Source organism: Carlito syrichta, unplaced genomic scaffold, assembly GCF_000164805.1.
Source record: "Carlito syrichta isolate Samal-C Ts95f unplaced genomic scaffold, Tarsius_syrichta-2.0.1 Scaffold315800, whole genome shotgun sequence".
Classification (NCBI taxonomy): domain Eukaryota; kingdom Metazoa; phylum Chordata; class Mammalia; order Primates; family Tarsiidae; genus Carlito; species Carlito syrichta.
In genome coordinates this window covers 73,925-85,772 of record NW_007259896.1, presented here as the reverse complement: position 1 = coordinate 85,772, position 11,848 = coordinate 73,925, and the positions used below count along the sequence as shown (strand labels likewise).

Genomic DNA, 11,848 nt, shown 5'->3' with positions numbered 1-11,848 from the left:
GTCTCGCCAAGTTGCCCAGGCAGGTCTCGAACCCATGGGCTCAGGCAGTTCACTCACCTCGGCCTCCCAAAGCGCGGGATTACAGGCTGAGCCACCGAGCCCGGGTCAGATAAATCTTTTAGATGTAACTTAAGTGTCCCTTCTGTTGTCATTTTAGAATTCCATTGCGATTGAGATCAGTGTCTCTAGTTATTACTTATAAGCATAATCTCTTTCCCCTCTTTTTTAACAGAACAAAAATGGAGATATCTTTTTGATCTATGTTAACTTTGCTTGTCAGGAGAGCTTAATTAAGGTTTGATTAGATTATCTGTCTGGTAGCCGGTGAACATAGTTTTTTCATCAGAATTTAACCTTGGATTGCTTTCTATGGCTTACTTTTTTACCTTTGTGACTTACTAATTGTAAAGTTACGTCTGCTTTCCTGTGATAAGTTTCTAGGTTTGTTGGTATAATGCAGTGGTTTGTTGGTTGTGAGACACATTCTTTCCTCCTAGTTTAATATTTCTGAAATTAGGAAATACCATAATCGGTAGTTACTTTTAGTGTGGTGGTGGTTGCCTTGTTCCCTTAAACATGGTAATTGATTCATGAAGCCTCTTTTTTTTTTTTTGGAGATTGCCATTTATTTCCAGAGTTTCCAAAATCATCACCAAGGGTGCACATGGGAGCAAGAATGCTCAAACACTGATTGGGGGTCAGGAGTCTGGAGAAAGGGTAATGAGCAGGGAGACCCCAGCCATCCCTCCCTCTACTAATGCCACAGGAGAGGGCTCCTCTGGCCAGCTCCCTTCTCCATCCCCTAGGTCAGTTTCTGTGGGAAATGGAATGGGAAATAGGAAGAGGGTGCCGTGTGGGTGGCCCTAGGAGGGGGAAGGGCTAGGGGTAGGGTCCCCATTTCACTGATCACCCAGGAAGCAGGAGTGGGGACCGCTGGACCAGGATCTTCTCACCCTGGATTATAGGAGGAAGTGGTTAGTGTTGGGCCCTGAGAGCATCATAGGGGGCAGGCCTGGGCTCCCACCAAGGGGAGAGATGTAGGTGGGTGACTCCTGGGACTGGGGGCACGGGACTGAGGTGGAGCTGGTTCAGGATGAGTGTTGCAGGGGGCATGGGCTAGAAGGGATTGGTGATGTTGAGGCCAGCGCCCTTGCACTGGGCAGGAAGGGGCTGGAGGCCTTGGCTCCCAGTGGCGGTGTGGGTCCGAGGCCAGCTCACCAGCGAGTCCAGGTCCATGAGGCTGTGTTGGGGCCCAGGAATGACTCTGGCATCTATGCAGTCTCTTGTAATTTGTAGTATCTTGAAGTTTAGTAAATATGTAGAGAACATAAATATAACCAGAATATAAACTAACCAGATTTGTTGTTAATGAGTACTTTGAGGGTTAGAAATGGCTGGCTGAGGCTGGGCTTGGTGGCTCAGCCTGTAATCCCAGCACTTGAGAGGCCAAGGCGAGTGGATTGCCTAAGCCCACGGGTTCAAGACTAACCTGGACAACTTGGCAAGACCTTGTCTCTACAATAAATAAAAATAGCGTACTCCTGTAAGTTCCGGGCATGGTGTCATGCACCTGTGGTTCCAGCTTCTTGGAAGACTGAGGTGGAAGGATCACCTGAACCCAGCAGGTCGAGGCTGCGGTGGCCATGCAGTCCAGCTTGAGCAACAGTGATACTCTAACTAAAATATATATATTTTTAAAACTCCTAGAAGGAGTTGGAGGAAATCTTTGAGACCTTGGGTTAGACAAAGATTTCTTAGTCATGACACCAAAAGCATGATTCATAAAAGAAAAATCTGATAAACAAATTTTGTCAAAACTATAAATTTTTGTCAGGTGCAGTGACTCACGCTTATAATCCCAGTACTTTGGGAAGCCAAGATGAGAGGATCGCCTGAGTCCAGGGATTTGAGACCAGCTTGGGCAACTTGGTGAGACCCACATCTACAATAAATTAAAAAATTATCTGGGCGTGGTGACGCAAGCCTGTGGTTTCAGCTACTTGAAAGGCTGAGACAGGAGTATTGTCTGAGCCCAGCAGGTCAAGGATGCATAGCTGTAAGTGTGCCACTGCACTCCAGCCTGGTCGACAGAGTGAGATTCTGACTCAAAAAACAAGCAAATAAAACCTAGAAATGTCTATCCTTCAAAAAAAAGCTATTATAAAAATGAAAACAAGCGGCCGGGCTTGGAGGCTCAGCCTGTAATCCCAGCACTTTGGGATGCTGAGACAAGTGGGTTGCCTGAGCCCGTTGGTTCAAGACCAGCCCGTACAACTTGGCGAGACCTCATCTCTACAATAAATAAAAATTTAGCCAGGTGTGGTAGCAGGCGCCTATAGTTCTGGCTACTTGGAAGGCTGAGGCAGATGGATCGCCAGAACCTAGCAGGTTGACACTGAGGTGGCTGTGAGCATGCCACTGTGCTCCAGCCTGGGTGACGGAGTAAGACTCCAACTCAAAAAAAAAAGATCACGAAGCAAAACAGACATTTCTCACAGATAAGCCAGGTACAGTGACTTTCGCCTGTATTTTCAGCTACTTGGAAGACTGGCCTGGGAGGATCACTTGAACCCAAAATTTTGTGACTGTAGTAAGCTATGATTGCATATGCCACTGCACTTCAACCTGGGCAACAGAGCAAGACCTTGCTCCAAAAAAAAAAAAAAAATTGCTGGGCACTGGTGCTTATGCCTGTAATCCCAACACTTTGAGAGGCAGAGGCTAGAGGATTGACTGAGTCCACAGGTTTGAGACTGCTAGGCAACATGGCAAGACCTCTACAGTAAATCAAAAAATTAGCTGGGCGTGGTGGCATACACTTGTAGTTCCAGCTACTTGGAAGGCTGAGGCAGAAGGACTGCCAGAGCCCAGCAGGTGGACGTTGTGGCTATACTTCAGCATGGGTGTCAGCTTGAGACTCCAGCTCAAATAAATAAATAAATAAATAGTCTTCACAGATTAGATAAGCTATATTTTACTTTTTTTAAGCTAAAAATCTACCTGTACTGTTCAGTCTATAACATGACTTTTATTTTAATTTTAAGTTGAAGTATCACTATATTGTCTCTGCTGCAGTGCAATGGCACACTCACAACCATAGCAACCTTGACCTGCTGGACTCAGGTGATCCTTCTGCCTCAGCCTTCCAAGTAGCTGAAACTACAGGTGCACCCCACCCCACCTGGCTAATTTTTTTTTTTTTGAGTTGAAGTCACTCTGTCGCCCAGACTGGAGTACAGTGGCACGCTCCCTGCCACTGCAGCCTCGACCTGCTGGGCTCCGGCGATCCTTCCGCTCAGCCTTCCAAGGAGCTGGAACTATAGGTGTGCGCTACCACGCCCGGCTAATTTTTTGATTTATTGTAGAGATGGGGTCTCGCCAAGTTGCCCAGGCGGGTCTTGAACCCGCAGGCTCAGGCAATCCACTCACCTCAGCCTCCCAAAGCGCAGGATTACAGGCTGAGCCACCGAGCCCGGCTTAATTTTTCTATTTTATTGTAAAGATGAGATCTTGCCAAGTTGCCCAGTCTGATCTCGAACCCCTGGGCTCAGGCAATCCTTTCTCCTTCACCTCCCAAAGTGTGAAGCTAAAAATCCCGAAGTGTTGGGATTACAGATGGGAGCCACTGTGCCCAACTGACAATTTTAAATAAGTGTACTTATCTAAAAAGAAAATGTTGTTATTCCTAGCTGGGCGTGATGACTCACACCTATAATCCTAGCACTTTGGGAGGCAGAGATGAGAGGATTGCCTGAGCCCATGGGTTCAAGGCCACCCTCATGCTACAATAAATCAAAAAAATTAGTCAGGCATGGTGATGTCCACCTGTGGTTCCAGCTACTTGAAAGGCTGGGGTGGAAGGAGCAGCCCGACCTGAACCCAGCAGGTTGAGACTGTGGTGGCTGTGAGCTTGCCACTGCACTACAGCCTGGGCAGCAGCGTGAGACTCCGACTCAAAAAAGAAAAAAGCAGAAGTTATTCCTTGTTAGGGAAATTTAATGAGATCATGTACCTTTCCTTTTTTTTTCTTTTTTTTTTGAGTAGGAGTCTCACTTTGTTAACCAGGCTGGAGTGCAGTGGCACGCTCCCGGCCACTGCAACCTCGACCTGCTGGGCTCGGGATCTTTCCACCTCAGCCTCCCAAGTAGCTGGAACTACAGACACACGCCACCACACCTGGCTAATTTTTTGATTTATTGTAGAGATAGGCTTCTTACCAAGTTGCCCAGGCTGGTCTCGAACCTGTGGGCTCAGGCGATCCTTTCATCTTGGCCTCCCAAAGTGCTTGAGCCAATGGTAAATTATATGATGGTACCATTTAGAAACTCATTCAGCAGTCCCTCACTTTCCCAGGGTTGTTTGTTTTTAACTGTCTCTGGGCTTAACAGGACCCAGGATGTTTTATTTAGTCAATGATTAAACCAAGTTTTTATTTGCAACTGAAAGAGAAGCAGCAGCCGCCTAAGTACAATCATGCTCCACATAATGACATTTCAGTCAGCGATGACCAGCATATAAGGGCGGTCCCCTAAGATTACAATACCATTTTTTTACTGTACTCTTATATTTTTAGCTATTGCTAGATACATTGCATATCTGCTTTTTCTGTGCTTCTGCTCTTCTGTAGTACAGATGATCAAAAGTTTTCAGTTCTCAGAAAAGATTGTACAGACCGTCCCATGGTCTTTAGGCTTTGATCCTGTGCTGTCCAACCCTGCAGTATATACTATAAAAGGAAATCTAAACATCATTCCCAGAGGCTGTTGAAAAAAGTTGTTATTTAATTATTGCTCCATTATACGGGATTCCTTGAAATATGGTAACCAACTAGTCATAATTACTTATCCAGATTCCATAGGATGTCAGCATGTGCTTAATCATTTAGGTGTCTTGTTCTGCCTTTACTTCAGGACTGTTTAACATGCTAGATATTTGGATTTTTGCTTCAGCCCTGGAAACAGTCTCTGAGGAAGGTAGGGTTGGGAGGTTAGGGTAAGGAAACGTAGAAGATAAATTTGTTATTTATTTATTTAATATCCAAAATGTGTTTATTGGGATGGTTTCCCATTCATCTTGATTTGATTGCTTTTAGTGCTGCTTCCTCCTGAAGCCTTGTGTGAGCCTTGCTTTTCCTCCTATAGGCTGACAGGACGGTGGAGCAGCCAACACACAAAACTACTGTTTGTGCATGTCTGAAGACTGTGGTGATTTTCTAACATCCTGGGCATTTCAAATCCACGAAGTAGGAGATGGGGCTCTGCACCAGGTGCTTCTTCTTGTGTTTCCTCTTCTCTGGAGAGGGATGAAGGAGAGCCTTTGCGAGAGGCATGTTCTCGTGGGTAGGTCGTCATCGCCGGAAAGAAGAGAAATTTTAAAAGGGTTAAAACAAGATATTTTCTAGACGGCAGTTATGTTCTATGTATTTATTAATTTTTTGAGGCAGATTTTCACTCTGTACATCTAGTAGCATGATCATAGCTCACTGTAGCCTCCAACTCTTGGGCTCAGGGGGTCTTTCTGCCTCAGCTTCCCAAATAGCTGGGACTACAGGGACACACCACCATGCATGGCTAATTTTTAAATTTTTTTGTAGAGATGAGGTCTTGCTATGTTTCCTAGGCTAGTACCAAACTCCTGGACTCAAGTGATCCACCCGTTTTGACCTCCCAGAATGCTGGGATTACCGGAATAAGCCACCATACCCAGCTAGTAGTGCAATATTGAAACTAACTTCATCTAAGCTACCGAGAATTTTAGTATATCCCTTTCCTGCTTTATGCAGGAAGGTCTTTGACCTGTTAAGAAAGGAAGGCAGGGCAGCCTGAGTGGACAGGAAGACAGGACAAGCTGGACCTGCTGAATGAGAGGACATGTACAAGTTATAAGTTCCCACTAGCTCCTTGCCTACTTTGTTATTCAGAAATTTCTCTGTTCCTAGAGTTTTGTTTAATTTCCTCTTCATTTGTATATTGCTTAGAGGAGTAATTATAGAAGAATGGGGTAAGGGATAATAAAGAATTAGCTTATTTGAATCTATGCTGACAATTTCAGGAAAAGATGTGGATAAAGCTGGGAGTTTGACTCTTGGCTAATGTGGGATTTGGGGATTAACAGTAGGCTCTCTTAGCTCACCATGAGATGGAGCTGGGTGTTTTATGGACCTTGGGAAATATTCAGATGCAGTCATCTCCTTCTTGGGGATAGATTTGAGGAACCACTGGCCAACTTATTAAATGAACAACATCGGACAGTGAAGGAGCTATGTGAACAGTTGAAAATGAAGAAATCTTCAGCCAAACAGCAGCAGGAAGTGGAGGTTAAGCCCCAGAGTGAGAAAATTCATCAGACTCTGATTCTAGATGCAGCACAGAGAAGGAGACTTCAGCAGCAGATGCAGCAGGTGAGACTCTTCTTGATCTAGTAGTTTTATAAAAGTCAGAGATAGGTACCTTACTACCTATGAAACCATGGACCGTAGGATTTTCACATCAGTTAGGACCTTGAGAGGTCATCAAGTTCATGCCTTATATTATAGCTCAGGCAGGAAAGCACAAGGACTCTAATAGTATTCAGAATTTGAGATTTCTAAGAGTCCTTAGTAATCCATTCTGAAATTTGAGAGCATTCACCCCCAGAAAGCATTTTTTTCTTCTTTCTAATATCTGTCCTGGTTTGAGGTTAAACTTCCTCTGGTTCTTTCATTTTGCTCGAGAGAACGTATCTGAGAAGTTTATATCAAGATCCTATGTTCTCCAGAAAGCAAAATAAGTGTGATAAAGTTTTAAACAATTTGCCTCCTTCGCATAGTAGGCAAAATGTCAGTCTCATAACATTGTAAACATCTTAGTAAGCTCTCTCTAGGATCCTGAGATGGCAGCATCATAACATGTCACTCTATTATCTTCTTTCCCTTCCCAGCACGTTCAGCTGTTGACGCAAATCCACCTTCTCGCCATCTCAAACCCCAGTCTCGATTCCGAGGCCAATACAACCACGATATTTCTTGTAAGGTTCCGAATATCCCTAACTCTAAAGATTTGAATATGAAATTAGCTTGGCAAGTCATATCTCACAGTTATTCACTGATCTTCATTTCCATTTATTCATCCTTCCTGAATGTTTTTGGCTATGCACAATAACTATTCTGGTTTCCTGTGTTTGCTGAGAGCATAAGCCATGGATTCTCATGAAAGGATAGAGAGTGTATTCAATTTTCTAAATGCTTTCCTTTTGATATTTTTATGGGTTCTTGTCCACATCTTTAGATCACCCTGGCTTCTTAGGTTTTTGGTACCGTTATTTGTTTTGTAAATGTCAAATTTGGTTGGGTGCAGTGGTTCAAGCCTGTAATTCTAGCACTTTGGAAGGCCGAGGCATGTGTATTGCCAGAGCTCAGGGGTTCAAACCAGCCTGGGCAATTTGGTGAGACCTCGTCTCTATAATAAATCGAAAAATAGGCTGGGCACAGTGGCTCATGCCTACAATCCCAGCAGTTTGGGAGGCCAAGATGAGAGGATTGCCTGAGTCCAGGAGTTCAAGACCAGCTTAGCTTGGTCAACTTGGCGAGATCTCGTCTCTACAATAAATCAAGAAGAATTAACTGGGCATGGTGCCATGGAACATACCTGTAGTTCCAGCTACTTGGAAGGCTGAGGTAGAAGGTTCGCCTGAGTCCAGCAGGTGAAGGCTTTGGTGGCCACGAGCATGCCACTGCACTCCAGTCTGGGCAACAGAGTGAGACTCCAACTCAAAAAAAAAAAGTCAAATTCATTGCTCACTCATTAGTTTCAATGTTAGTGTCTTTTTTGTAGAATTAATTTTGAATGTGACATTTTGAAATATTTTGGAGGAAGGGCTTTTAAATTTGAAATGTTAAACCCTTATAAAAATTGCCCCCAAACCTTCAGGCAGATAATGATGATGTCTGCTTCTTAAGTAAGCCTCTTTGTAGTGCGAGGAGTACATTTGATAGTACTCTAAACTTCCTTGGTAGTCAACAGAATGTATTCACCTCTTACTATGTTCAGAGCATCATGAGGAGTACTTTGTAGGCGTTCAGAAAGATCAAAGACAAAAAATTTTTTCAAGTAATGGCTCTCATTCTTGAGAATCTTAAATCTAGGTCAGGAGCTCTTAGATCAAAGCTGAGGAATACCTGATATTTTTATCGGGTTCTTGTCCTCATCTTTAGATCAGAAAAAGAGCAGTCTTACTGGAATAATGTTTAATTGTCAGGAATTGTCTTAGATCTCTTTTGTGTCCTGTTTTCACAGAAGGAGCTGGGAACCTTTGCTCAAAGCTCCATGGCCCTTCACCATCAGTTCAACTCCAAGTTTCAGACCTTGTTCCAACCCTGTAACTTGATGGCAGCTATGCAACTTATTGAAGACTTCAACACACATGTCAGCATTGATTGGCGTCCTCATAAAACCGTCAAGAAGAGAGTGGTAGGAAACAGATGTGTTACCTTTCTGGTTTTGCTTGTAGTGAAAGGTGGGAGTCTTACATACAGATAATTTCCTGGAGATAATATCCTAGAAATGGATGACATAGGATATTTTAAAATTTTTTTCGATTTCTTTTCAGACTTCAACTTCATTGAATTCTAGAATTGCATGGTAACATTTGGGCTTAGGTAAGGCATGGAGGCAGTGGACAATACAAGGATGTAGACAGCAGAGATGTGGGAGTCAGTGCTAAGAGTTGGACTTAAATGATGGGAAAATAGTAAGTATTAGGAGTCAGATGAAGACAAACTGGGGCCTGGGCAAGATGGAAGTCAGGTGGTGAAGTTTGGTTATCTTTAGGTTTTTACTCTTCTTTAAGATTAGCTCATTTTATTTATTTATTTATTTATTTATTTATTTATTTATTTATTTATTTTTGAGTTGGACTCTCACTCTGTCACCCAGACTGGAGCGCAGCCTCGACCTGCTGGGCTCCGGCGATCCTTCTGCCTCAGCCTTCCGAGTAGCTGGAACTACAGGCACGCACTACCACGCCCGGTTAGTTTTTGATTTATTGTAGAGACGAGGTCTCACCAAGTTGCCTGGGTGGGTCTCAAACCCGCGGGCTGAGGCAGTCCACTTGCCTCGGCCTCCCAAAGTGCTGGGATTTCTGGCTGAGCCACCGAGCCTGGCCTCATTTTTTTGATTTATTGTAGAGACAAGGTCTTACCAAGTTGTTCAGGGTGGTCTCAAACCCCTCGACTCAGGCAGTCCTCTCGCCTCGGCCACCCAAAGTGCTGTGGTTACTGGCTCGAACCACTGTGCCCAGCCCACTCATTTTATTTCTTAAAATGATTATAAGGAGGTGGTATCTCCATTTTGAATGGAATGTTGATTTGGGAGCTAGGTGTAAGTTAGATATTGTCCATTTGTCATATACAGTTGTTTGTTGGGTTTTTTTTTTTTTTTTGGTTTTTTGGTTGTTTTTTTTTTTGAGTTGGAGTCTCACTTTTTCACCCAAGCTGGAGTGCAGTGGCATGCTCATGGGCACTGCAGTCTGGACCTGCTGGGCTCAGGTGATCCTTCTGCCTCAGTCTTCCAAGTAGCTGAACCTATAGGCATGCACTACCACGCCTGGCTAATTTTTATTTATTTATTTTAGAGATGAAGTCTTGCCAAGTTGCCCAGGCTGGTTTCGAACCTGTGGGCTCAGGCAGTCCTCTCACCTCAGGCTCCCAAAATCCTGGAATTATAGGCATAAGCCACCATGCTTGGCCTGTGTTCAGTATTTTAAAGAAATTTGCAGGTTTAGCGTCAATGTTATATCAGCTTTTTGAGAAAATATTTGCTGTTTTCTTAAGCAAAATATTTGCTTCTGATTTGTTTCCTGATTTAGCAAATCAGTTGTGGTTTGTTCTGGACCTCAGTTTGTTTTTGGACTTGATTTTTAAATCCCTGAGTCTTACTGTTAAATTGAACAGCTCAGCCTGTAATCCCAGCACTTTGGGAAGCCTAGGCTAGTGGATTGCCTGAACCAGCAGGTTCGAGACCCACCCAGGCAACTTGGCAAGACCTCATCTCTACAATGAATCAAAAATTAGCCGAGTGTGGTAGCACGTACCTGTAGTTCCAGCTACTTGGAAGGCTGAGGTGGAAGGATTGCCGGAGTCTGGCAGGTCAAGGCCAGTGGTTGGGAGCATGCCACTGCACTCTAGCCTGGGTGACAGAGTGAGACTCCAACTCAAAAAAAAAAAAATTGAATGTAGTTGAACTTCAGTGTATTATTAATATCATAGACACTGATCCCAAATTACTATGATAGCTATATGTTGGTAATGAAAACTTTACTTAGCATCAAATGATAGTAATAATTTACAGATCTGGTATCCTGTGTTTTTCTTATAGGGATGCAAAATTAACACCTATGGAAGGAGAAATATGGATATAGTAGTTCTTTTTTGTTTTTTGAGTTAGAGTCTCACTCTGTCACCCAGACTGGAGTGCAGTGGCAGCTCCCGGCCACCGCAACCTCGACCTGCTGGGCTCTGGCGATCCTTCCGCCTCAGTCTTCCAAGTAGCTGGAACTACAGGCGCGCGCTACCACGCCCGGCTACTTTTTTGATTTATTGTAGAGATGAGGTCTCGCCAAGTTGCCCAGGCGGGTCTCGAACCCACGGGCTCAGGCAATCCACTCACCTCAGCCTCCCAAGGCAACGGATTACGGGCTGAGCCACTGAGCCCGGCTTAGTTCTTTTTTTTTTTTCTTTGAGTTGGAGTCTCACTCTGTTGCCCGGACTGGAGTGCAGTGGCTGCTCCTGGCCACTGCAGCCTTGACCTGCAGGGCTTCAGCGATCCTTCCGCCTCAGCCTTCCGAGTAGCCGGAATTACAGGTGCGCGCTACCACACCCAGATAATTTTTTGATTTATTGTAGAGATGAGGTCTTGCCTGCCCGGGTGGGTCTCGAACCCGCGGGCTCAGGCAATCCACTCACCTCAGCCTCCCAAAGGCACAGGATTATAGGCTCAGCCACCGAGCCTGGCTGAATATAGTAGTTCTTGTCTCTGGAAAGGAAGGGGTGCCTAGAATTGGGAGGTCTAGACAGAAGGACAGAAATGAATGAGATTGAATTGTCTCATTCCTTTTATGGGTTTTTGTTCCCAGTCTCAGGAGGAATCTGGGCTAACTCAATAAAAGTTAAGTAAGCATCATAGCCGGGCGTGGTGTGTACGCCTGTAGTTCTGGCTATTTGGAAGGCTAAAGCGGAAGGATCGCCAGAGCCCAGCAGGTTAAGGCTGCGGTGGCCGGGAGCAGTGTGCCACTGCACTCCAGTCTGGGTGACAAAGTGAGACTCCATCTCAAAAAAAAAAAAAAAAAAAGTTACGTAAGAATCAAATAAAAATAAAATTTGGAATACCAGATTTGTGAGGGAGACCAAAGAAATTGGATTATTATCCTGGAAGAAAAAAAGTATTATTGAAGGTCTCTTATCCTTTAAGGCTATAAAGGGGAAGGAGATAAAAAATTTTTGAGCATACATTATGTGCCAGGTATTACTAGGTGCTTTGTAAGTGTTAATGTTAGGTTAAGAAAGACTGTGGCTGGGCTCGGTGGCTCAACCTGTAATCCCAGCACTTTGGGAGGTTGAGGCGAGTAGATTACTTGAGCCTGCGGGTTCAAGACCAGTCTAGGCAACTTGGCGAGACCTCATCTCTACAATAAATAAAAAATTAGCTGGGCATGGTAGCATGTGCCTGTAGTTCCTGCTTCTTGGAAGGCTGAGGCAGAAGGATCGTTGGAGCCCAGCAGGTTAATGCTGGGGTGGTTGTGAATGTGTCACAACCACCTGGGCAATGGGAATGAGACTCCAACTCAAAAAAAAAAAAAAAAAAAAGGAAAGACT

The 11,848-nt window shown here is 44.3% G+C and overlaps 1 protein-coding gene across 1 annotated transcript in view; it reads left to right on the top strand.

Moving 5' to 3' along the window:
* Positions 1-11,848, top strand: part of LOC103275844 (GON-4-like protein) — a 134,355-nt gene that overhangs the window by 113,606 nt on the left and 8,901 nt on the right. Inside the window, 3 exon segments of the mRNA XM_021706566.1 lie at positions 6,205-6,400; positions 6,919-7,005; positions 8,274-8,441. Of these exon segments, the coding sequence (XP_021562241.1) occupies positions 6,205-6,400; positions 6,919-7,005; positions 8,274-8,441 (451 nt within the window).